Source organism: Balaenoptera musculus, chromosome 13, assembly GCF_009873245.2.
Source record: "Balaenoptera musculus isolate JJ_BM4_2016_0621 chromosome 13, mBalMus1.pri.v3, whole genome shotgun sequence".
Lineage (NCBI taxonomy): Eukaryota > Metazoa > Chordata > Mammalia > Artiodactyla > Balaenopteridae > Balaenoptera > Balaenoptera musculus.
This window is the reverse complement of record NC_045797.1, coordinates 88,370,169-88,396,894: the sequence shown is the minus strand read 5'-3', so window position 1 is coordinate 88,396,894 and position 26,726 is coordinate 88,370,169. Positions and strand designations below refer to the sequence as shown.

The 26,726-nt window shown below is 43.7% G+C and overlaps 1 protein-coding gene and 1 non-coding gene across 2 annotated transcripts; one reads left to right on the top strand and one right to left on the bottom strand.

Moving 5' to 3' along the window:
* Window positions 1-26,726, top strand: ALLC (allantoicase). Its single transcript, XM_036872600.1, is given in 13 exon segments — window positions 1-90; window positions 2,337-2,387; window positions 5,631-5,718; window positions 10,033-10,074; window positions 10,077-10,160; window positions 11,357-11,436; window positions 12,624-12,748; window positions 20,830-20,993; window positions 21,402-21,475; window positions 22,464-22,510; window positions 22,512-22,567; window positions 25,207-25,331; window positions 26,418-26,726. Coding segments are annotated over 13 exon segments (1,335 nt in total).
* Window positions 24,573-24,768, bottom strand: LOC118906557. Its single transcript, XR_005022537.1, has one exon. It is a non-coding gene; the product is annotated as a U2 spliceosomal RNA (small nuclear RNA).

The window sequence follows — 26,726 nt, the reverse complement described above, 5'->3', positions numbered from 1 at the left end:
ATGGCTGAGTCTCCCAGGGAAGGAAAAGTGGCCAGGCCTGCGGACTTCACCCAGCTGATTGACACGGCATCTGAGTTCGTAGGAGGAAAGGTCAGTGGGTCTCTCAGGGCGAGAACAAGTACGTAAAGCACCCAGGCCGAGGTTCCAGCTCACTTAGCACTGCAGGGACCCCGAGTAGAAGAGCACGAATCAGGCCGAAAGGCGGCCTCCTTGAGAAAGCCCATTATTGCAGAAGGCCTCCGAGAACTTCTCTTAAATTGGCGACAGTTATGAGCAAAGGCAGCACTGCCCGAGGTTTAAACAAAAAGACATTTTGCACCCGTGAAAAGAATTCCCCGTCCCTCTGTGCTCTCCTACAGTAGAGATGAGTGGGCCTCAGACTTTAGTAGGCGAATCACGCGGAGAGCTTAACATGGTGTGCGAGGCGCCAGGCAAGGCACAGAGGGAAAGACCCAGGCCTGCCCTCCAGAGCTTACACTCTGCCCGGAGACGTCCAGACCAGGGCTGGCATCAAGGCAGGCCAGGGCGCCGCGTGGGGTGGGGAAGGGGGGACGACCATGTAGGTAATGGTGCCCTAAGGACTCCTCCAGAGGGGGAGGGAGCTGGCCCGACAGAGGATGCAGCAAAGGGAGCTGACGTGGGGCGTGAGGGGCAGGAGCCTGGAGGCGTAGGTGAGGGCCCCTGTGTCGAGGGTTTAGGCCCTGGAGCAGGGGAGGGACTCCCAGGTCAGCTCCCCTGTGCTTCGCTCACTCTGCTACATTCTCAGGGGCAGGTGTCAACCAAAAAAACCCCTGCACAACCTAAAAGTTGAGAGTTATGTTTTATTTGGCGGACAAAACTGCGGACTTAAGCCCAGGACGCAGCCTGTCAGTAGCGCTGAGGGACGGCTGTGAAGAGGTCAGGGAGGGGCCGGGATCTACAGGGGTTTTTGCCACAAAGACCAGGCAGCCGGAACATCAAAGATGACTGTTCATTAAAGAAAAGCAGACATCTCAGGTTAATGAATTCAGCCCTTTTCTATGCATGGGAAGAGGCAAGAGTCTGGGCTCACTGGAATCGTTCCATTGATCCGCACCTCAGCTCCCTGGGGCCAGCATCTCGTGCTTTCCCATCCTGAGTCCCCGCAGGGGGCCCTGTCTTCAGGGGGCGCTGCAGGGGCTGAGGGCTTGGTGGCGGGCATCCTGTGTCCGTCCTGAGCTCCCTCAGGCTCACCGTCTGGGCGGCTGTAATGTGATGGCTCGATAGCCGCGACATCCTTTGCTTACGGATACGGCAGCAGCATGTTTCCATTGCTACAGGTCACACAGAGCAGCGGCCCCACAAGCCCGGTCACAGCTCCAAAATAGCCAGGTCCTCCCCTGCCTTTTAGGTTCTGGCTGGGGTCAGAGGCTAGGACACTGCGTCCCTTCCAGACCACGGGCGTCCCTGGGCCCCAGGTTCAGTAGGGTGGTCAGCAGCCAGTTTACACCTTACTCTCACAAATGGTCTGCTTTTCCTATAAAAGGGTTTCATCTTCAAGGAATTCATGGAAAAGACTCTGACAAGCACCGGCTTCTGGTAACTGACTATACTGCTGAACTGAATGAATAAGCATTTTCAGAACTCTAACGGAAAACTGATGAATTCATAAAAGTGCCAACAAAAGATCAAGATAAAAAAAAATTAATTACATGGGACTGAGTGAACTGATGAGGATGATTATAATTGTTGTGACTTTCTGTTTGAATTTAAAAAAAAAAAATCCCCCCCCCGCAAAAAAAAAGTTCTGCTTTGGGAGTTCCCTGGCGGTCCAGTGGTTAGGACTTGGTGCTTTCACTGCCATGGCCTGGGTTCAATCCCTGGTCCAGGAACTAAGATCCTGTTAGCCTAGCAGCGTGGCCAAAAGAAAAAAAAAGTTCTGCTTTGGTTAACGAATCACCAGACCAAACTACCTGCAGGGCATCCTCTGAAGAGCTGGCTAAGCCACAGGGGGGACCTTGTGCCACTTTTTTTTTTTTTTTGCCCTTGCTCTGTGAAAGATTCACAAAGCCCAGCGTCCTTTGTTCTTGAAAATAAGTTGGTTTATTTTCTTTCCAAGTGTAAGAAGTTAGCACTTTTGCATCCAGATGGTAAAGGGGATTAAGAAAAAAGGGTGAGAAGGAAAGATTAAGGGGGAAGCAGGCAATGAAATCTAAACATTTAAAAAGCATTGTGGCTTAATTGCATATTGTTTCTCTTCCCCTAGGCAATTTCACGTTTTCTTTTTACTGCATCTCCTAATGTTTCACTAGGGAGTGAAATAAAATGGTTTGTAATTTACGGTTATTTTATCCTTACTTCTTTCTTTCTTTGTTTAGATTTTATTTGCAACAGATGACTTTTTTGCTCCTGCAGAAAGCCTTATAAAGGTACTGTAAATTGGCCTCTGCAAAGTGCTGGGGTGGGGTGATCCACGAAGCCCTGTTCATTAAAATCTCCCTGTGTACTTGGGCTGGGAGTCACATGATGCGAACCAGTGAATTAGCATATTAGAACAGCAGAAAAGTGTAGAAATCAGCCTCCACTCATGCTAAGACATGGCAGAGACAGACGGGGACCTGACACAGGAATTTGGGACCACTTTGCTCTACAGGGGAAATCACTGAGATCCTCCTGTATTTCTCTCTGCCCCACGTGGTGTTCATAATCCGTGATGGGAAGAAAAGTGGGGCAGATCTTGAATTTTTCTGAAAATGTTTTACCTGCCTAATTATAAAAATGTAGGACATGTTTATTAAAAAGAGAAAATACTGATAAATATGGGGAAGAACTGGAACTGCTGGAACACTGCTACCCTGTCCCACCAGTGAGAGCTGCGAGAGTTCTCTCGCGAGGGATGATGGACGCAGGGGCCCGGCAGCGGGTGTGACTGCCGTCGGGTGGGGTGCGGGCTCTGGCCTGGTAATGTGCTTTCTGGCCACCTGGCCACCCTGGTGGCACAGCTGCTCCTTCTGGGCAGGACCCGGCCAGGTCCAGAGCACGCTGAAGTCTGACCCTCTGAGGACACCTTGCATATGCTAACTTACCCGTCGGAGAAAATGATCATAAAATGAGGAACAGAGATGTTGATTAGCTTGCTCTAGGTCACACAGCCGTCATTGTCAGAGCTCTTACGATTTACCATACGTCTATCTTCGAAGAAATTGAAATGCATCCACACCTTGACTTTGCTATTCCACAGACTTACCTTATTTGCACAAGTTCACAAAGATATGTAGAAAATAATTCATTCCGGTGTTGCTTGAAGGGGAAGAAGCCAACCTCGATGTCCACTAGTGGGGAACTAGTTAAAGAACCCTGGGGTCTTTCCGATATGGAGAGATGTGGCCATCAGAACCTGAGCCGGCTGCCCACGCGCTGGGACAGAGGTCCAGGCCGGCCACGCGTGCAGGAGACATGCTGGAAAGGGTTCACGCCCACTGCGAGGCGGGGCGTCTGTGAGGAGCCGGGCTTGGGAAGTTGGGGAGAGAGCGAATGGGCCTTATTTCCTGTACTCCACTCTAGTGTACATACATACATATATATATTCTCTCTATATATACACACTTACATATATTCACACTTACAGACCACTTAAGATGTGTATGTATGTATATATATATACACACACACACACATTCTCTTATTTGAAAAAAAAAGGATATTACAGATAAAGCGAAAGCCCCTTTCACCACCAATTCAATGCCCATCGGCTCCTTCCCTTTGTAGAATTAACACTATGATAAGATTGGCATATTCTTCTAATATATTATGTGCTTTTATTTATTTATTTTTTATAAATTTATTTATTTTATTTTTGGCTGCACTGGGTCTTCGTTGCTGCGCGCGGGCTTTCTCTAGTTGCGGCGAGCAGGGGCTACTCTTTGTTGCGGTGCGCGGGCTTCTCACTGTGGTGGCTTCTCTTGTTGTGGAGCTTGGGCTCTAGGCACGTGGGCTTCAGTAGTTGTGGCACGCAGGCTCAGTAGTTGTGGCTCGTGGGCTCTAGAGCGTAGGCTCAGTAGTTGTGGCACATGGGCTTAGTTGCTCTGCAGCACGTGGGATCTTCCCAGACCAGGGCTCGAACCCGTGTCCCCTGCATTAGCAGGCTGATTCTTAACCACTGCGCCACCAAGGAAGCCCTATTATGTGCTGTTAAATACCTATGTCCATATCCATGTATAGAAAATAGTACTGCTCTTTATTTTTAAAAGTATATATATGTTATCGTAAAGCACTTACCATTCTGCCAGCGCGCTTCTTCACTGGGTACCCATGAGCCCCATCCACGCCGATGCACAGAGGTGGGGCTGTCCCTTACCTGCTGGGCGGTAACCCACCACAAGCCTGTCCTCCGTGGATGCGTGTTTAGGGCGGTTACTTTTTAACTATGGTAACCGTCCTTGTGCGGGTCTCTGCGTGTGTGCAGGCTTGTCCCTGGGATTGGCCTTTGGTTTTCTTTCCTTTTCAGACCGTACTTGTCACTGCAAGTCGAGTACCGTACTGTCTTCTGCCAGCAGCTGTCAGGGAGTGTGACTGCACCTTCCCTCGGGCCCCCCGACCCATCTCAGTCACCGTGACAGCAGTAGCAGCACCACCAGAGCTCAACTAAGCCCCCAAAAGCTTGAGGCCCGAGTGGCCTGGGGTTAAGGGGTGGCGTAGCCCCTCTTCTCGCGCTGGGTTCGGGACAGAGCTTCGCAATTCCTTACGAGCAGAGGAAGGCTGGAGTGTGCATGTTGAAGGTGTAATCGGATTGTAATAAAATTCAAAATTCCACCAAGTTTGATATCCTGATGCTGACGGACACTGGGCACCTCCCGTGTGCCAGGCACCACGGCACGCGCTTCCACGCTCAGGAGGAGACTGAGGCACGGGATGGCCGAGGGCTCCGTGCTGGGCCCTCGCCTGGGAGGCGAGGCCGTGGCCCGCTTGCCGGACCCTCCGTGGGAGCCCTGCCCAGGCCTCACTAGCTGTGCCAGGGGCTTCACAAGCGTTACTTCAACTTGGAAACAGTCTTGGAGGGATGTGCTCACCACTGCTGTCCTCCGGTGAAGCGGTGGGACTCAGCCGTCTGTCTAAGGCTCCACAAGGGGCCGAGCTGAGCCTCCCCCGACCCCGCCCGCAGCTTCCATGATGTCAGAGTGTTCGCTTTCACACGTGGTCACGGAGCAGCTCGGGGCGCCGGGCGCTGAGGGCTCAGCTGGACCCCAGCATCGAGCCTACTCTTCCTCTGACGTTGGCTGAATTCCTGGGTATGTGGTCTTTTCGGGGTTGCTTTGGGAATCCTTTCTCGATTTGCTCGACGGCCTGTTGGGAGGCACCTAGGTTGCAGTCGGGCGTTGCACCAGTGATGGGGCTCGTGGAATGAATCCTATGTGGTCTTACCTTTTGCTGTCAGTGGCTAATTCTGTGAATGAAGGCCCACAGACAAGGAGGACTTCTTTCTCTGAAGGCAATACAGAGATAAGGAGGCACCCCCTGATTTGGAGCGGGTTCCCTGGGCGTGAAGGTGGGGCAGACACCACCGCGCCTGCTAAGGTCTCGCCTAGAGCCCCTGTCTGCACTGCCCATCTGTCCCTTTAGCCTAGGCTCTCGCATGGATGTTAACGATCCACTGCCACACGTCTTTGCTTTAGACGGACAGCCCAAGTTTTAAAGAACACGAGTACACTGAGTTTGGGAAGTGGACGTCTGGATGGCAGACCAGAAGGAAAATGATCCCAGGTAAGATGATACTGACTCTGTTTATTCACTCCTGCGAAGTTTAAAACCAGGGGCTGTTGGAAAGCAGTGTACGTTTGGGGTCGATTTTAACCTGGGGCCCTTGGAATGCTCTGTCGCCTCTGATGTCCCTTCTGACCATCAGGCGCTAAGAATTCAGGAGAGGTCGTGCGAGCCCTGGTCATCTGTGCAAACAGGAGGGTGTAAACTACACTTTGTTAGGAAAAGGAAAAGCTGATGAGGGCCCTGGATGAAGGATCCTGAGCTGCGCAAACATCATTTGGTATGTGCGTTGCATCTGGCTTCGGCACCACTCTCTGAAGCAGGTGTTCTTGTCCCACCTGATTGCCATGGAAACAGCCTCATTCACTTAGCCCAGGTCACATCACTGGTAACATAAACTGGGAACTGAGCCAAGATCCATCCTATCTTCTATGTAACCTTAAGATGCTACTTTCACTCATTGCTACTCATCAATCAAAATACAGTTAAAGAAATGCCTGTAAAAGGAAACCAATCCAGCATTAGGCTAATAACTGGGATTTTTGCTACCATCTCAAGTATTACAGAAATATTGGCTATTTCTAATTTTCTATATTTCTGTGGTACTCCAGACCTTATGAGATTCTAATATGTCTGGACGTTTTAAGGTTGGTCTGTATCTGACTGCCAGAAACCAAGAACTACACAGTGACACATTGATCAAGAGTTCTTAGACTTAGCTGATGCCAAGGAGGGCGTCCTGGCTGGGGCTGTAGGAAACCCCTGCAGCTCGAGATGGCAAAGAACACAATGTTTCTAAGAGACCCAGCTCGATACCAAGCACCAGCCGAGCTGGGCTGGGTATTCCCTACACCAGAGTCACCGCTAAACTTTTTGTTTGTTTGTTTGTTTTGGCTGTGCAGCTTGTGGGATCTTAGTTCCCGGAACAGGGACCGAATGCGGGCTCTCAGCAGTGAAAGCACGGAGTCTTTTTTTTTTTTTTTTTAATTTAACAACTTTATTGGAGTAAAATTACTTTACATTGTTGTGTTAGTTGCTGCTGTATAACAAAGTGAATCAGCTATACGTATACATATATCCCCATATACCCTCCCTCTTGCATCTCCCTCCCATCCTCCCTATCCCACCCCTCTAGGTGGTCACAAAGCACCTAGCTGATCTCCCTGTGCTATGCAGCTGCTTCCCACTAACTATCTATTTTACATTTGGTAGTGTATATATGTCAATGCCACTCTCTCACTTCGTCCCAGCTTACACTTCCCCCTCCCCGTGTCCTCAAGTCCATTCTCTATGCCTGTGTCTTTATTCCTGTCCTGTCCCTAGATTCTTCAGAGCCTTTTTTTTTGATTCCATATATATGTGTTAGCATACAATATTTGTTTTTCTCTTTCTGACTTACTTCACTCTGTATGACAGTCTCTAGGTCCATCCACCTCACTACAAATAACTCAATTTCGTTTCTTTTTATGGCTGAGTAATATTCCATTGTATATATGTGCCACATCTTCTTTATTCATTCCTCTGTTGATGGACACTTAGGTTGTTTCCATGCCCTGGCTACTGTAAATAGAGCTGCATTGAACATTGTGGTACATGACTCTTTTTGAATTATGGTTTTCTCAGGGTGTATGCCCAGTAGTGGGATTGCTGGGTCGTATGGCAGCTCTATTTTTAGTTTTTTAAGGAACCTCCATACTGTTCTCCATAGTGCCTGTATCAATTTACATTCCCACCAACAGTGCAAGAGGGTTCCCTTTTCTCCACACCCTCTCCAGCATTTATTGTTTGTAGATTTCTTGATGATAGCCATTCTGACTGATGTGAGGTGATACCTCATTGTAGTTTTGAAATGCATTTCTCTAATGATTAGTGATGTTGAGCATCCTTTCATGTGTTTGTTGGCAACCTGTATATCTTCTTTGGAGAAAAATCTATTTAGTTCTGCTGCCCATTTTTGGATTGGGTTGTTTGTTTTTTTGATATTGAGCTGCATGAGCTGCTTGTATATTGTGGAGATTAATCCTTTGTCAGTTGTTTCGTTTGCAAATATTTTCTCCCATTCTGAGGGTTGTCTTTTCGTCTTGTTTATGGTTTCCTTTGCTGTGCAAAAGCTTTTAAGTTTCATTAGGTCCCATTTGTTCATTTTTGATTTTATTTCCATTTCTCTAGGAGGTGGGTCAAAAAGGATCTGGCTGTGATTTATATCATAGAATGTTCTGCCTATGTTTTCCTCTAAGAGTTTTATAGTGTCTGGCCTTACATTTAGGTCTTTAATCCATTTTGAGTTAATTTTTGTGTATGGTATTAGGGAGGGTTCTAATTTCATTCTTTTACATGTAGCTGTCCAGTTTTCCCAGCACCACTTATTGAAGAGGCTGTCTTTTCTCCATTGTATAGTCTTGCCTCCTTTATCAAAAATAAGGTGACCATATGTGTGTGGGTTTATCTCTGGGCTTTCTTTTTTTTTTTATGTAATGTCTGAAACATTTATATTAACATATTTCCATACATATTTCCATACAAATACAAATATAAGATTTTTAGAAATTTCATGTAATGTCTGAAACATTTATATTAACATATTTCCATGCAAATAACCCAATGAAAGTTTAGTATTAGTTGTTTTGTTTGTTTTTTTATACTGCAGGTTCTTATTAGGCATCAATTTTATACACATCAGTGTATACATGTCAATCCCAATCGCCCAATTCAGCACACCACCATCCCCACCCCACCGCAGTTTTCCCCCCTTGGTGTCCATATGTCCATTCTCTACATCTGTGTCTCAACTTCTGCCCTGCAAACTGGCTCATCTGTACCATTTTTCTAGGTTCCACATACATGCATTAATATACGATATTTGTTTTTCTCTTTCTGACTTACTTCACTCTGTATGACAGTCTCTAGATCCATCCATGTCTCAACAAATGACTCAATTTCGTTCCTTTTTATGGCTGAGTAATATTCCATTGTATATATATACCACAACTTCTTTATCCATTCGTCTGTTGATGGGCATTTAGGTTGCTTCCATGACCTGGCTATTGTAAATAGTGCCGCAATGAACATTCGGGTGCATGTGTCTTTTTGAATTACGGTTTTGAATTACGGTTTTCTAGAGTTTCTGCTGAGAAATCAGCTGTTAACCTTATGGGAGTTCCCTTGTATGTTATTTGTCGTTTTTCCCTTGCTGCTTTCAATAATTTTTCTTTGTCTTTAATTTTTGCCACTTTGATTACTATGTGTCTTGGCGTGTTTCTCCTTGGGTTTATTCTGTATGGGACTCTCTGCGCTTCCTGGACTTGGGTGGCTATTTCCTTTCCCATGTTAGGGAAGTTTTCGACTATAATCTCTTCAAATATTTTCTCTGGTCCTTTCTCTCTCTCTTCTCCTTCTGGGACCCCTATAATGCGACTGTTGTTGCGTTTAATGTTGTCCCAGAGGTCTCTTAGGCTGTCTTCATTTCTTTTCATTCTTTTTTCTTTAGTCTGTTCCGCAGCAGTGAATTCCACCATTCTGTCTTCCAGGTCACTTATCCATTCTTCTGCCTCAGTTATTCTGCTATTGATTCCTTCTAGTGTAGTTTTCATTTCAGTTATTGTATTGGTCATCTCTGTTTGTTTGTTCTTTAATTCTTCTAGGTCTTTGTTAATCATTTCTTGCATCTTCTCGATCTTTGCCTCCATTCTTATTCCAAGGTCCTGGATCATCTTCACTATCATTATTCTGAATTCTTTTTCTGGAAGGTTGCCTATCTCCACTTCATTTAGTTGTTTTTCTGGGGTTTTTTCTTGTTCCTTCATCTGGTACATAGCCCTCTGCCTTTTCATCTTCTCTATCTTTCTGTAACTGTGGTTTTTGGTCCACAGGCTACAGGATTGTAGTTTTTCTTGCTTCTCGAAAGCACGGAGTCTTAACCACTGGACCACCAGGGAATTCCTACAGCTAAACCTTTTGGAAGCCAATCTCGTCTTTGATTCGCAGTTGAAGACCTGAGACTCAGAGAGGTCAATTTGCCAAAGACACACACAACTCAGGAAATGATGAGTTTGGAATCAGAATTGCTCTCAGAATCCAAGGCCTATTCATGTTCTGGTCCGATTAGAGTTGAGGATTCACGTGGGGAACGGTGGCCATGTATGGCCATGTCAGGAGAGATCTTGAGGTCACGGTCAAGAATGAACCCACACACGTCTTTCTGTAATGGGAGGAGCACGTTTCTGGTGTTTTTTTTTCATTGTCGTTTTGCTCAATCATGTGCTTCGTCTGCCGAATTCAGTCTAAGGCGGGTGCTGCTGTTGTTTACGTCTCCAGGTCACGACTGGTGTATCATCCAGCTGGGAGTACAGGGGGTCATCAGGGCTTCGATGTGGACACTTCTCACTTAACATGAGGAGATCATGCTCCTCGAGTGTCGATTCAAGCAGCAAACTTTGAAGAAGGTGCCTCGGGAACCAGTGGCCCTACCCCGGGCAGGAGCATCGTGGGGTGGTGAGGCCCCTCTGCCCCCGCCCTCACACTTCCCACCCAGACAGGCTCAGCAACTTGTCTAGAGGCCCCTTTATTGCCACAGGAGTTTTACAGTGAGATTCCCACTCAAGTGCTCTGTGATTTTTGATTTTTAGCTTAACAATGTTCTTCAACCCGATTTAGATTTCATTATTCCCATGCTCTGCAAGCCACCCTTCCCCACCCCATGGCGCCCCTGCACGTCACCGTGAGGTTTGGTGAACAGGTGGCAGGGGTGGGCTGCCCGGACCGCCTGGACGATGTGAAGCCGGGTCTGAGCCACCTGTGCGGCCAGCGTACCTGCCCCCTTTTGGCTGCCCTGGTCTGCGTAATGACATGGCAGCCATGGGCTTTCCAGAAAGGGTTCCTTTCCACACCCTGGAATGCTGGGCCATGTGACTTATAAGGCTCTTTAATTGGCATCCTCCGAGGTTGGTCCCAGAGTTAATTTTTTAGAAACATGTACCATTAAGTGCATGTCTGTACATGTACTTGGGAAAGAGAAATCATGTCAGTTAGCAAACGTATTTTGGAAGCACTCTGTGCACAGCACTGTACGAGGCTCCGTGGACATGAATGGGCTCACCTCCTGGAAGACAGCTGGGGAACCCGAAAAGTCACATGATGATAGGAGGGCTGCTCCTTTACAAGCAGGAGTGACTAGTAGACAATGACTAAGATGCCTTCAGCAAGCCCTTCAACTGTCCACGAGTGCTTCTATTTCTGAATCGCCCATGTATCCATTCTAAGGATGCCTTTGGTGGAAGTAGTGTTTCTGGAATTGACTTAAAATATTCCAAAACTTTACTAATCAAGCTTTCTGAAAACTCTAGTCATGTGATAAATTTGTTGAAGTTTGACTGAACTTGGAAACGATATTTATTATTTAATGAGCAGATGTACCACCAGATGTTCTGCACCCCTTTTTGAAGTTACCATCGGTAATTTAAATACTGAGGAACTTTAACATGTGTGTCTGTTACTTTGATCATCTGATACTCTGACTTAAGAAACGGTCTTTAGTGTTATTTGGCAAAATGAAAATGACCACACAACCTGCTAAGAGGGTATATATATTCTCTTTGATTTTGAACACAAACCGTAACCCTAACGGTCACTCTAACTTCAGATAAACAACCAGAAATCCCACAACGAGAAGTCAGGACATGAGCCACAGCCAGCCCTGAGCAGTCTGAAGCCATTGCTAAGGTACGTCTCCCCAAGGAACGGGGTCTTGTCAGGGGCTGTTAGGACAGCAAGGGAGCAGCCCTCCTTGCCCGGCCGTGCACTCAACCTGGCACAGCTCGTGCATGTGTACTTGCCCTGTGTGACCCTGAAGATGTTTCTGGAGAGGTTTGTGCAACCCCTGTACCACGGCCCATGTGAGGTCTAGGGCACTGCTTCCCACAGGGTGGTCTGCTCGCAGGGACCCCGCTGCAAAATGATGCCCGATGAGGTAAATACGGAAATTGACGCCTTAAATACTTTTGATAGCAATTGGACAAAGTAACTTTATGCCTGATGAATTTAATACAATAAACAATTTGGATTGTGTTTCGGTACATTCTTGTTTTTCCAAGTTTGTCTAGTAATTAATTTACATTGTGTTTTACAAAAGCATTGATGCAGCGCTGGCTGGGAAATACATAATGGTAACAACAAATGGGCCCTTCCAGTTGAGGAGCACTGATCTCGGGAAACTGCTGCGAGCTTCAGGCTGACGCATTTACGCCACGGTCCATGGGAAGAGCCCGGGCTTCATGTGAACATTCACATCACGTTCCGGCTGCTTCTTTCTGTGAGCCTCAAGGTGAAGGCATTTGGAGGCTCTTTCCCAGCCCTCCCGGTCCATCCCCTTTCACCACCACCCAGTGGCTATTTTTTTTTAAAATTAATTAATTTATTTTTGGCTACGTTGGGTCTTCGTTTCTGTGCGAGGGCTTTCTCTAGTTGTGGCGAGCGGGGGCCACTCTTCATCGCGGTGCGCGGGCCTCTCACTGTCGCAGCCTCTCTTGTTGCAGAGCACAGGCTCCAGACGTGCAGGCTCAGTAGTTGTGGCTCACGGGCCTAGTTGTTCCGTGGCATGTGGGATCTTCCCAGACCAGGGCTCGAACCTGTGTCCCCTGCATTGGCAGGCAGATTCTCAACCACTGCGCTACCAGGGAAGCCCCCCAGTGGCTATTTTGATCAGGGTGAAAAAAAAAAGCAGGCCTTTATTCTGTTTATTACAACTGAGACTTGATCTTTATTAGTATTTTTATTAAAGTGTTCCATTAGGCATCCATCATTAACTTTTATTCCAAAATGTCCTGCCCTGTAAGCCCCACACAGGCATTAGAATGAGAGAATTTATTGTTGCCTAGAGCCATTACTAACATTTTTATATTTACTGCTAGCTAAAGTCCAGCGACTGGAATTGTTTGGTTCCCATGACAGAGCTTAAACCGGGAAATCCTGCTTCCAGCCACAGTTGTTTTCCTGTCAACTCCCGGCAGAGGTGAGGTCACATACGACTCAACCTTTCCCTGGTAAATATGATGTGGACCCCTCTCCAGCGCTGTGGCTTCTTTAGCTAATGTTGGCAGGTTTTAAAAATACAAAATGAAGTCACCCTTTCCTTCTTGCTCTAGCATTTTAGGGTTATAATTTGCCCTTTTAGTGCGCTAGGAAATTCTTGTCTTAGCGTCCCCATCCATAGGGAGTTAGGAAAAACTACCAATTAAATTAGGATGTGATGGAACTAAGTTGTATTGGGTTAGATATCTCCTAACAACTTCTATTTCACAGGTATATTAGCAGTTGAAGTGCTATGTACAAATAACCCTCATTTTATTTTATTTAACAGCTTTATTGTAATTCACATAACATGCAATTCACCCATTTAAGTGTACGATTTAAAGTCTATGTAAATGATATATACGTGCAACCACCCCTGCAGTCAACTTTAGAACAGTTTTTATCACCTCAGAAAGAAATCTGATACTCTTGAACTATCAACCTTCATCTCCCCCAGCCCTAAGCAACCATTAAGCTTCTTTCTGTCTCGATACATTTGACTACTCTGGACATTTCATATAAATGGTCTTTTGTGACTGTCTTCTTTTACTTAGCATAATGTTTCCAAGGCTCATCCATGTTGTAGCATGTGTCAGTACTTTATTCCTTTTTTTGTGGCCGAATAATGTTCCGTTGTACGGATAGACACAGTGTTTATTCATTCATCAGCTGATAGACATTGGGGTTGTTTCCACCTGTTGAATACTTATGAATAATGCTGGTAACATTCCTGTACAAGTTTTTGTGTGGCCATATGGTTTGCATTTGGGTATACACCTAGGATTGGAATTGCTGGATCATATAATAACTCTATGTTTTTAATTGTTTGAGGAATTATCAGACTGTTTTCCAAAATGGCTACACCATTTTACATTCCCACTGGCATTGTATGAGGGTTCCAATTTCTCCACATCCTCCCAACACTTGTTATTTTCTGAATTTTTGATTACAGCCATCCTAGAGGATGTGAAGTGGTATCTCACTGTGGTTTTGATTTGCATTTCCCTCATGACTAATTACGATGAACATCTTTTCAGTTGCTTACCTGGCCATTTGCATATTTCTTTGGAAAAATGTTTATTCAGATCTTTTGCCCATTCTTAAATTGGGTAAAAATCCAACGTTATTATTTTATTATTAGTCTTTTATTACTGAATTGAAGAGTTTTTCGTATATTCTAGGTACAAACCCTTTATCGGATATATACTTGCAGATACTTTCTCCCTTTCTGTGGGTGTCTTTTCACTTTCTCTAGAACGCCTCCTGAAGCACAGCAGTTCTCAATTTTGATGAAGTTCCACTATGTGTTTCTGTTGCTCATGCTTTTGGAGTCATACCTAGAAAATCATTGTCAAATCCGAGGTCATGAAGAATTACTCCTAGATTTTTTTCTAAGAGATTTATCATTTTAGCTCTTAGATTTAGGTTTTTGATCAATTTTGAATTAATTCTTTTATATGGTAAGGTTTCAACTTCATTCTTTTGCATGTGGATATCAGTTGTCCAAGAGCCATTTTTTTTGGAAAAGACTCTTCTTTCCCAGTTGAATGATTTTGGCACACTTGTGAAAAATTAGTTGACCCATACATACATGGGTTTATTTCTGGACTCTCAATATTATGTGTTTATCTTTATGCCAGTCCCACACTGTTTCGACTAATGTTGCTTTGTAGTAAGTTTGGAAGTCAGAAAGTTCGTCTTCCAAATTTGTTCTTTTGGAAGATTGTTTTGGTTATTTGGAGTCCTTTACAATTCCATACGCAATTCTGTATTTCAGAATCAGCTTGTGAATTTCTACAAAGAAGCCAGCTGGGATTCTCATAGAGATTGCATTGGATCTGTAGATCAATTTGGGGAGTATTGCCATCTTAAAAATACTAACTCTTCCAATCCACGAACATGCGATGTTTTCCCATTTGTTTACATTTCCTTAATTACTTTCAACAACATTTTGTAGTTTTCAAAGTATACATTTTGCACTTCTTTGTTAAATTAACTCCTACATCTTTTATTCTTTCTGAATACTATTGTAAATGGAATTGTTTTCTTAATTTCATTTTTGGATTGCTCATCGTAAGTGTATAGAAATACAATTGATTTTTGAATATTAATCTTGTGTCCTATGACTCTGCTGAACTTGTTTATTAGTACTAATGGATTTTTAGTGGAATCCTTAGGATTTCTATAGACAAGATCATATTATCTGTTAATAGAGATAGTTTTACTTCTCCCTTTCCAATATGAACGCCAGCTTCCTTCCTTCCTTCCTTCTTTCCTTTCTTCCCCCTCCTCTCTCTCTCTGTTTCTTAAAATCTCCAGTGCAAAGTTGAAAAGAAGTGGCAAGAGCAGAATCCTTGCCTTTTTCCTGATCTTGGAGGGAAATTAGTCTTTCACAATTAAATATGTTGTTAGCTGTGGGTTTCACAGATGCCCTTTATTAGATTATGAAAGTTCCCTTCTACTCCTTCTTTGTTGAGTGTGTTTATCATGAAAGGGTGTTAGATTTTGTTAAATACTTTTTCTTTGTCTATGAGATTACCATATGGCTTAATAAAATGTCTTTTATTCTGTTAGTACAGTGTATTACATTAATTGATCTTCAGATGTTAAACTTGCATTCCTGGGATAAATCCCACTTGGTCATGGTGTATACTTTTTTGTAATGTGTTGCTGGATTTGGTTTGCTAGTGTTTTGTTGAGGATTTCCATGTCCCTGTTCATAAGAGCTATTTGCCTGTAGTTTTCTTTTCTTGTGATATCTTTGTCTGGTTTCAGTATCAGGGTAATACTGGCATCATGAAATGAGTTGGGAAGTGTTCCCTCCTGTTTTATATTTTGGGAAGATTTTTGTGAAGAATTGATATATATTTTTTGTTTACTAATTCAATCTATTTACTTGACATTGGTCTATTCAGATTGTTCTTGAGTCATTTTCAGTAGTTTGTGTCTTGTGAGAATTTGTGCATTTCATCTAAGTTATCTGATTTATTGGTATATAATTCCTCTTTTATAATTCTTCTTACTTCTGTAGGTCAGTAGTAATGTCCTCTCTTACATTTCTGATTTTAATAATTTGAGTCTTTTCTCTCTTTTTTCTTAGTCAATCTACCTAAACGTTTGTTAAGCTTTTCAAAGAACTGGATTTCAGTTTCATTGATACTCTCTATTTCATTAATTTCTACTCTAATCTTTATTATTCCCTTCCTTCTGCTTGCTCTAGGTTTAGTTTGCTTTTTTTCCCAGTGCCCCAAGGTGAAGGTTCTAATTTTTTAATATGGGTATTTATAGCTATAAATTTCCCTTCAATCACTGCTTATTGGACACCATAAGTTCTGGCGTGTTGTATCTTCATTTTCATTCATCTAAAAGTATTTTCTATTTTACTTTTTGATTTCTTCTTTGACCCAATGGTTTAGAGTGTGTTGTTTACTTTTCACATATTTGTGAGTTTTCCAAATTTCATTCTCACTGATTTCTAATTTCATTTCATTGTGATTGGAGAACACACTTTGTATTATTTCAACCCATTTGTTTATAACCACATATATGGCCTATTTTGGAGGATGTTCCATGTGTACTTGAGAAGAATGTATATTATGCTGTTGTTGAGTGAAGTGTTTTATAAGTCAACTAGGTATAGTTGGTTTATAGTGTTGTTCTATTTCCTTTTGATCTTTTTTCTAGTTTTCCTATCCGTTATTGAAAGTGGAGTACTGAGGTCTCCAACTATTATTGTTGAGTTGTCTATTTCTCCTTTCATTTCTGTCAGTTTGTTTCCTTTATGATTTGGTATATGTTATTAGGTGTGCAAATATGTTTATAATCATTATAGTTTCCTGAAGGATTGACCCTTTTATCATTATAAAATGTTCCTCTTTATCTCTAGTAACATTTTTTGTTGTTGTTGTTTTAAAGTCTATTTTGTCTGTTATCAGTAAAGCCACTCCAGTTTGTTTGTGGTTGCTGTTTGCATGATCTAATTTTTCCATCCTATTACTTTCAATATATTTGTATCTTTGAATATATAGTGTGTCTCCTGTAGGCAGTATATAGTTAAGTTTTGCTTTTCCATGCAGTTGGACTATTTCTGCCTTTTGATTGTTTAATACATATTTTGTTATTGTTTGTTATTATATAGTTGGAGTTACAGCTACCATTTAACTTTTTGCTCTGTGTCTCATGTCTTTTTTTATTCCTCTTTTCCTCCTTCACCGCTCTTTTAATTGAATTTTTATAAACAGCATTTTAATTTATTTAGTAATTTTTCCCACTATTTTATTTTTACTTTCTTTCAGAAACATTACTCTTATATAGCTCTATTTCCATGCCCCCCTTTGGTGGCATTGTTGTTTTACAAAGCACACCTATAAATGTTACAAACCCAACAATACACTATTACAATTATTTACATAATTTTATGTCTTATGAAGAAGCTGAGAGAAGAAAGGACAGCAAGTTTATTTACATTTACTTAAGGTTTGTTATATTCGCCTTCCTATTTATCATTTCTGGTTGTCTTCACTTGTTCCTGTGGATTTAAGTTACCATATGTAGTCATTTTCTTTAGCCCAATACAGCTGTGCTCCCAACAACCTCCTTTGTGCAGTTACTGGTAAATATATTACACATAGATCACATTTTTATTGATCAAAAGCCCAACATGCAGTATATACATATTATTTTATACTATTGTTTTTTAAATCACTTAACAGAAGAAGGGACAGGAGCCGTGTATTTATACTCTCTCTTATAATAATTATATAATCACCTTTACAGGTGCTCTTTGCTTTTTCATGTTTAGCTGCTGGCCGTGTTACTTTAGTGAAGTCAATTTCACCCTCACAGTGTGAAGCTTCTGGTGCTGCCCCTTGGGGGGCACAACCCTGGGGATGCCCACAGTGACCCTGAGATGACAGTTTGGGCGGAGCTCTCTTTGACTATCTCTTTCCTTAACCACATTCACAGTTAGCTCCACTAATTGCCATCCGATTGCTCTATTTTTTCAACAATGCCCTGGGCATAAATTGCTCCACATACCAATCCAATTAAATTTGGGTTTCTTTGAAGTGATATTTTTTGAGGTCAGTGTTTGAGATTTGTTCTGATCCCAGAAAGGCTTCTTTGAGCTCTTTCCCTGTTCTTTCCAGCCAACTGTCTCACTTACAGTTTGTACTGCAGTTTTATAGTTTATATATATATATATATATATATATATACATATACACATATATATATCTGATGAATGTATTAGTCTCAGTCTCCTCTTATAGCTTTTCACCGTCACCGCCATTGTTTCTGAGAGCACCCTTAGGCTTGAACTTCTCCATACTCTGTTGCACGTGAAGCCCATTTTCTGGGAAGAGATTTGGAGCTCTCTGTTCTAGGACTCACTTCTCCCTGATCTCTGAGCCCTGGCTCTGGAGCTGGGTGCTCAGTGGAGGGGGGCAGTAGCCTCAGGTCTTCTTGGCTTGTCCCTCTCAATGTGGACCCCCTGCCTTGTGAACTGAGACACAGGCGATCATGGCCCCAGTATCTCAGTGGGGCTGTGTGCAGGGTAGAGCCCCGTCTCCCGAGTGGGGGCTGGGTGGAAGGAAGGTGCCCCCTCTTCTCAGCCACACTCACCTGGAACTTAGCCTCACAACAGGCGGATGGGGCAGAATGAGAACCCTCCTGGGAAGAAAGCACCCAGCTGAGACCTGGGGACCAGCCCTGCATTCGTGGCTGCACCTGTGTGGAGGGGATACTCCACCCCATTGTAGTGGGAGGAGGGAGTGAAGGTGCTGGTCTGGTTCACATACCACAGACTCTCCCTGGTCTTGCTGAGTTTTAGTAGATTTTTGGAATAAATGTGGCTTCATTTTCTGTGTGCCCTTAGGACTATTCCCAGAGACTTTAAGTGGTTGCTTTTCTCCTGATTTTCACGAGCTTCCCTGGGGAATGGGTCAGCAGAGATCCACGTGCCATCATGCTAGAAGTGGATCTCTTGACCCTCACTTTAGATGCAATGTGTTTCTGGTTATCATGCTTTAAAGTAAGACACCAACATGTAGAGACTCGAACACGTTTAGTGATATTGATTGTTCACGGAAACCATCTGTTCTAAAATCAACGGAAGCAACTGAAAGAGCAAAGCCAACAGGAGAGATTTAGGACTTTTCACATTTGCTAATTCAACAAACACTCATGGTATAGCTGTGTTGAGCTAGGGGCTAAGCACTGGCCGTATAATCACTTCCCAGATGATGAGTAGGGCAGAGGCAACAGAACACAAGCTTCCTGAGGACAGGGGTCATGTGTCTGGGTTGTCCTTTGCTCACGCCCACTTCCTAGCACAGGCTGGGGGGACAGAGTAGATGCTCAGTAGCCATTTGTTGTTAAGACTGAATTGACAGGCTCCTTGCCCTTACAAAGTGAACAACCCAGGTGGGAGATGCACAAGAAAAATCCTGCAAAAATAGTGATAAGTGTCACAACAAAAGCACTTAGTAAAGCCCTGAGAAATTTCTATTTGGCAATTTTTGATAGCTGAAATAGCAACTTCATATGTTCAACCCAGTGTGTACAGAGCTTAGGAGTTGAGGGAGGGTCTGAAAAGGTATCGGGTGGGAGCCCTGCTTTGTGGGATTGGTCCTTGAAGTTTCCTGCACACATTAAATCTTGTTCTTGACTGGCAGCCTTAATAGATAGAAGGTGAGGGGTGGGCATGTCTGTATGCAGATTTCTCCTCCCCATCTCCCCCGCTGCACCTTTAACTGCTCCATGAGGATTCTACATGGATCCAAGTTTAAAAGGGAGAGGAAGCAGTAGGAGACCCCAATGGGACACCTGGGGTGGGAATGGGGTTGCTTTATTGAGGCTTACTCAAAGTACCAAGAGGCATATCTAATATTCCATGACAGTTTTGATAAAAGTGAGGCTGGATATTAGTTCTGTAAAGAAGAACCTCATTTTTTAAAAATGTAAAACCAGCTTTACGTTAACAGACATTAACATTCTATACCATTAAAGCAGATCATAACGTTCAATGAACCAGAATAGTGTTGTGAATTACTCTCGCTAGTATATTTTCTTGGGTCTTATGCCAACACAGTCTGGTTTCATTTACTGTAAATATCAAGACTTCCACTGTTCTACTGAAATTTTTTCAGATCACTCAATTTCACCAAATTTTTCACGTACAAATATATAGGGCTGGCTTCAGCAGAATACTCTGATGAATGATTTTGAGCTTCTATATAAAAAAGCTTGGCTTCCACCTTCTAGGAAATAATCAAACAAATAAAAAGCATTCATTTTATTAGAATCAGATAATGTGAATGGATCTTGGTGGCTATTTTCTGCTCTGCAAACCTAATCTCAGGCTGCTGTGGTTCTCAGCAGCTTTTTGATTTTGAGAATATTAGCTTTAGTATTCTCAATTGCATTGCAAAGCAATGTGTTGTAAAAATAAAAATGTAAGACTCTCATGCGAGTCGGTGTAGGATTTAGCAATGCTGATTTCTGGCATCAAACATTCATCTGTGGTGAATTTCCCAATTGCTTTTTGGCCTTCCTGGAGTTATTAGTTCAGCAACAACAAAACAATGCAAGCACCTACTATGCGCCATACAAAAAGCATACAAGACAGGGAGCTATTCTGGCCTTCAGAGATTTTATATTCTGGTGTTGGGAGACTGTTATTATCAGGGACTTAAGAACAAGATCATTTCAGACTGTGATTAGAACGACAGAGTAAGTAAGCAGGGGAGATGATAAAATTAACCTGCAGAATCAGACAGAGGCCGTGGGGGGGTGGGAAGGAGATAATTCTAGAGAGAGAGAAAGCCTTTCTGAGACCACGACACCAAAGCTGAGGCCTAAGAACGGCAAGCAGTCTTTTGGGGAGCTGGAAAAGTTGTCCTAGGACAAGGGGATGGCAAGTGCAAAGGCCCTGGGGCAGAGGGCTTGGTGTATTTGAGAACCAGAGCAGGCGGGTGTGGAGAGCTCTGTAGTTTATGATCTGCAAACCGCCACTTTTCCAAGCAGGAATAACTAAACTTTCCTTTCCTTTTCAGATGGCAGAATTGCACGTCTTAGGGTGTATGGTACTGGACAAAAAGACTAGACTGCCAGTGACCCTACAGAACTGTTAGACCTGGTGACCATCGTTTATGGGGGTGCCTGTGTAGGATTTAGCAATGCACATTTTGGGCACCCAAACAATATAAGAGGTTAGGCGATGCTGTAGGAGCTGGCTTTTACTTGGGACATCTGGGCGCCACATTAAACACCCCAATACGGTCTGAATTACTTAAGAGCAAGGGGCCATCTCCAAGCACGAGAGTGGATGAGATCCATCATCCATATATAGGATTTCATGCCTTTATGAGGCGACATAAATCAATAGCAATTTTCCTTCCTAACTTTGGCTTAAGCAGTTGCTATAAAAGGAAAAGTAAAATTTACTAACCCTATGGTTGTATGTGAATGTACTGAAACATTAACTTTAATGAAAATAATGTATGTAGCAATGCTCGGGTGCATGGGATCTGCAATTAATCACACCAATGCATTCATTCTCACATTTAAAATAAAATGGGATGATCCTGTGATATCCCATTAAACGTTGTTTTTGGTAGGAGTCGGCATGGCAAAGTCTACGGCGGACGGTTGGGAAACAGCACGAAGGCCGGACAGGCCACCGATACTGGAGGTGAGAAGTGAAAATACCATGGCCTAATGAGTAAAGGGTTTTTTCATGTGATGTGAAGGAGACTCTTATTTTAGAAACCTCTTAGGCATTTTTCTAAATACTTATTATGTCTCCACGTTTTCCAACTTCCCTACTGTTTCATTATAATATCAGGGCCAGACTAAAGACCCAGAAGGCCAAACTTGGTGCTTAATGCTGGCTGTTCTAATGCATTGTTGGAATTATCCCTCTGTTTTTTTTCAGTAAGGAAACAAGAATATCTACAATTTAATGATACAAAACCCACGAATAAATCTGTTGGCTGATCTGGGAAAAAAAACACCATTTCATCATTTCTAATATCTGTGTATCCCTGGGTGAGACCACTTTTGTGAACCTGTGACAGGGGGCTCTAGAGACAGCCCAGCTGTTTAATTTGGCCAGTAACTGACCTGAGGTAAGGCAGTAAACAAGGAAAGGAAACACAAGACCTTTCAATGTGTAAATCTCACTGCAAACATAATCGTAAACACCCCTTTCTTGGGTTAGTTTTTGTGTCACCCAATGCTTCAGATGTAAATAAACTCTCTTCCCTAGAAACTAGTGTTTGGAGGCAGGTCATATATTGGTATAATTTTGACCAAAAACATGTCTACTTTGAAAGGTCAAAAGAAACTGACCACAGGATTATGGGCTGGGTTAGATTAAGAACCTTTTGTGTATAGCATCCTACCTGAATCTATAATTGACATACAAAATCATAACAGAAATTCATAAAACTTTACCAAGTGCCCAGAAAACTCCTGAGCTGGCACGAGGCATTTACGGAATGATAGCAAACAGGCACTTTATACAAGAAGTAATTTACAAATCAGGTCACAGGAAATACTCTTTTATAGTAAGAAATAACAAGTATTGATACATACCAACATTTTCACATGCTGGTTTTAAGGACTGGTGTCTTGAGTGATGCCAAGCTGGTTTACGTTTTTTTCCTTCTGAATTCCAGAATGATGAGAATGGTGTTCTCCTGGTTCTGGGTTGTGAATGGGTTGTGACTGGCACATCCTGAAGTAATAACTCAAATTGAGATCGATACAAACTATTTCAAAGGTAAATGTAATGCCATGAGGAAATGCCTTATAATCGGTGTGCTGGTTATAAAGACAGCGAGTTCCTACGGGGGTGGGACTCAGGACAGCGGCTGTGGACCTGGCTTCCACTCATAGGTGTGCGGCTTTGAGCACGTTACGTTAACCCTTTGTGCTCTGTTTCCCTCTTTATAAAACGTCAGAGTTGAACTAATGACCACAAAAGTCATGAGATTCTATGATGCTGTAAGGCTCTTCACCACAGGGGCCCTGAATTCCACATGGAAAAAGCCTATGAAACACTCCCTGGTTAAAGTCATGAGAAGAACTGGGTGGGGCTATCCTCTCACGGGGAAGGGTCCCAAGCAGACTGGTGACCATTTCTTCTCTGGGCCGGACTTTGAAGGCAGTGATCTACACATTTTTAAAATTGTGCACTTCCATTAGTAAAAAAAAAAAAAAATTTGGACAAGTACCCTTAATACTCTGTATTTACTTTCTTGTGAAATAGATATGTGTATCATCATATTAAGAAAGTTCAAAAGAGTTTACTAAACTTTTATAACTGTTAGGTGAAATTCTGATAAGTACTGGGGTGGGTATCTCATGATTGCCTGGCCGTCTCTGAATAAATACAGCAGTTTATATTCATACATTGGATGCCTGATTTTTAAATGTCTTGTGAATCATTATGACCTCACTCAATTATTAACTGTTTCATCAAGGCACGGTATATATTTAAGGTGAAGTTCATCACCAATGGTAGTGGATGTAAATTATTTCAAGAAATCGTGATAATTTAAACTTCTGTCTGGAAGCCTGTGGTTTAGATCTGATTAGCGGTCATTGTTTTCACTTTTCAACATGGCTGACCAAGGGCTCATCCTGAAGGTCCGGAGAAATGTCAGCTCTGCTATTTTCCTGTTGTTCGTGGATGTTTGCAAATCATCTCTCGTCATATCCTTTTTTTTAAATTTTATTTTTAAAAATTGAAGTACAGTTGATTTACAATGTTCTGCCACTCTCTGCCGTACAGCAAAGTGTCTAGTCGTATCTTCAATCCATGGTTCTCTGCATGGATAGCTTAAAATCACTTGTTTATTTCTGTGAGGGATAGTTTATTCAAAACCAGGTAACAACAAGCAAATCCACGTAACCAGGGACCCCAGACTGCAATATGCCACGGATACACTGCTGGTGGTCCTTGGGGTATCTCTGTCACCACGATGACAGTCATAGGACGAGGGAGCATGCCAGTATTCAGTTACGATATCAGCCACGCAAGGCTTAATATACATATACACACACGTGTGCTTACGTATATTAAAGGATTAGAAATAGTCATCCTAGTGTTCTCCTCCCGCACCCCAGGAGCGTGTTCACCCAACCCGGAGACCGCTGTTTCAAAGAGTATCCTCTTCTGCCAGGGTTTTTGATCAGCGGCTTCTCCTCTGTTGATCTTCAAGTCTTGGGGACCCCTACAGAAACTCTCCTCACGACGAGTGTGGGACCCTTTCACTAAGATCCCCTCACCCCACTGGGCACACGATTCTGATGAAATTCCAGAGAGGAGAGAAACTCAGGACCATATATTTTCACCTAGAGAACGCTTAGAAATCCTTGAATACGGCGCCTTTGATTGCTGCTAAGCCCTGGTTAGTTTAGCTCAGTATTTCTTCCTCTTCTGATTATATGATTTTATTTTTTATATGATGCCATAAGGAAAATATTTTCCAGCCTCATAATAATTTCAGACGAGCCATATAACAGTTTGCAAGTAATTAAGTATGCAATCTAGGAAGCTTACCAAATACATTCACCTTCCAAAGTAAAATGCCCTACATTCAAACTCAAATGCACCAGCCTATTAGCATATGCCAGGCTTTCCTGATTCCTGTGAGAAACACTCATTGATTTCATGAGGCACTCCAACTCCCTCACAAACTGGTAGGTTCCTTCTTTCACATACTTTATACCTTTGCTTTTGTTCAGAAAGAACATTGATCTGTTTTTTTGCTGGCTTTTTTTTTTGGTGCACCGTTTCTGGAAGTACTGCAATACCAGGTCGAGGCATGGAATGGACGAAGCAAGCTCCTGTTGCATCTCCTGTTTACCACAGTCCATGAGATATTATATATCGTCCTCGGAGAGAGGACGTATCAGATATTAAACTGATAAGAACAGATACTACACCTGATCTTAGCCAAAAGGCTGAGAAGTGATTTTTTTGCTGTTTTTTTTTTTTTAAACTTTTGGGTTTGTTTGTTTGTTTATTTATTTATTTATTTATTTATTTATGGCTGTGTTGGGTCTTCGTTTCTGTGCGAGGGCTTTCTCTAGTTGTGGCGAGCGGGGGCCACTCTTCATCGCGGTGCGCAGGCCTCTCACTGTCGCGGCCTCTCCTGTTGCGGAGCACAGGCTCCAGACGCGCAGGCTCAGTAGTTGTGGCCCACGGGCCTAGTTGCTCCGCGGCATGTGGGATCTTCCCAGACCAGGGCTCGAACCCGTGTCCCCTGCATTGGCAGGCAGATTCTCAACCACTGCGCCACCAGGGAAGCCCCTTTGCTGTTTTTTTGATCCAGTTAAAGAAGCTGATATTCTATAAACCGAACTGCGCTGAGTGCAGAGTGGAGAAGGTCACTGTTTGTTTTGTTCCGATAGGCAATTCTCCTGACAGCTGTAGGCTGGATGGCTGCAGCGGGACGACTCAGGAGGAGGAAGACATGGTCAAGCAGAAGTGGGACCTTCCAGGCCATAAGTGGGAGCCACTGCTTCCAGTCACAAAGGTTAGAGTGGTATCCGATCCACCAGGAGCTGTGTAGGCCGGCCCTCCCCCTGGGCCACTTCACTCAGCCCGGATTTCGAAGGATTATGCTGCAACCTGAAAACTTCTGCTCAGTTTAACAGTAAAATGAATGAGCTTTTACAAACCGCATCTGCACTTTTTTTCTCTTTTTTTAGAATTCTGCCGTAGATAGCAGCAGGAGGGGTCTACTTTTTTTTTTTTAATTTATTTGTTTATTTATTTTTGGCTGTGTTGGGTCTTCGTTTCTGTGTGAGGGCTTTCTCCAGTTGCGGCAAGCGGGGGCCACTCTTCATCGCGGTGCGTGGGCCCCTCACTATCGCGGCCTCTCTTGTTGCGGAGCACAGGCTCCAGACGCACAGGCTCAGTAGTTGTGGCTCACGGGCCCAGCCGCTCTGCGGCATGCAGGATCTTCCCAGACCAGGGCTCGAACCCGTGTCCCCTGCATTGGCAGGCAGATTCTCAACCACTGTGCCACCAGGGAAGCCCCGCATATGCACTTTAACATAATAAAAAGACGGGCTCTGTTTTCTCCTACTTTTGCACCTCTAACAATCAAATTTTGTTTTAGACCATCTTGTCGAAGGATATAAACATGGAAAAAGGTTTCTGTATTACATTAACTTTTTAGGAGGGGCAAGTAGCATATTTAAAGCTATCAGGGTATGTCCCCCTGTGGGATGGATGCTGAGATGTTCCAGAATCGTTTTTTTTGGATCACAAGGGAGGGAAGTGGTCATTTTCGGGTCAGAGTCAGGGGTGAGGGCTGCTCCCCATAATGAAGGGTGAAGGCCTCCGGCAGACACCCACGTGCCCCCCTTTTGCTTTTGCTCGTCAGTTTGTCCGTTTAATTAACTATTAAAAACAAACACCACAGGGACCTGAGTATTCACGTTGGTCTCATTTGGACATCCTTTCCCTATTAGCAGATTGCTATGTGGTAAGCCAAATTATTACCATTGAATAACTTTTACTTTTTAAGGCCCCTAAGTCCCAGCCGATGGGCGGCCTTGGGCGCGTCAGCCCATCTGGTTACTCCAAGGACCTGTACGTCTGCTTCTCTTTTCAGCTAAACCCCGACGCGAGCCACGTGTTGGACAGCCTAACCCAGGACCTGCAGGACAGCATCGCCCACGCGAAGTTCACCGTCGCCCCGGAGTGGGGCGTGAGCCGCCGCCTCCGACTCAAGGGCTTCCGCAGCTCCATCTGCCTCCTGCGGCCCCGCGGGAGGCCCGCGACCCCGCAGGAGGCCCGCGACGAGGTCCCCAGGGAAGGGCGGGCTCCAGAGCGAACCTCTAATCCCCCGCGAAACCGGGGTGGTTACACAGTGGCTCAGTCAGACTCTTCTTCTTTAGGGTTTTCAGCACCCGAACCTTAA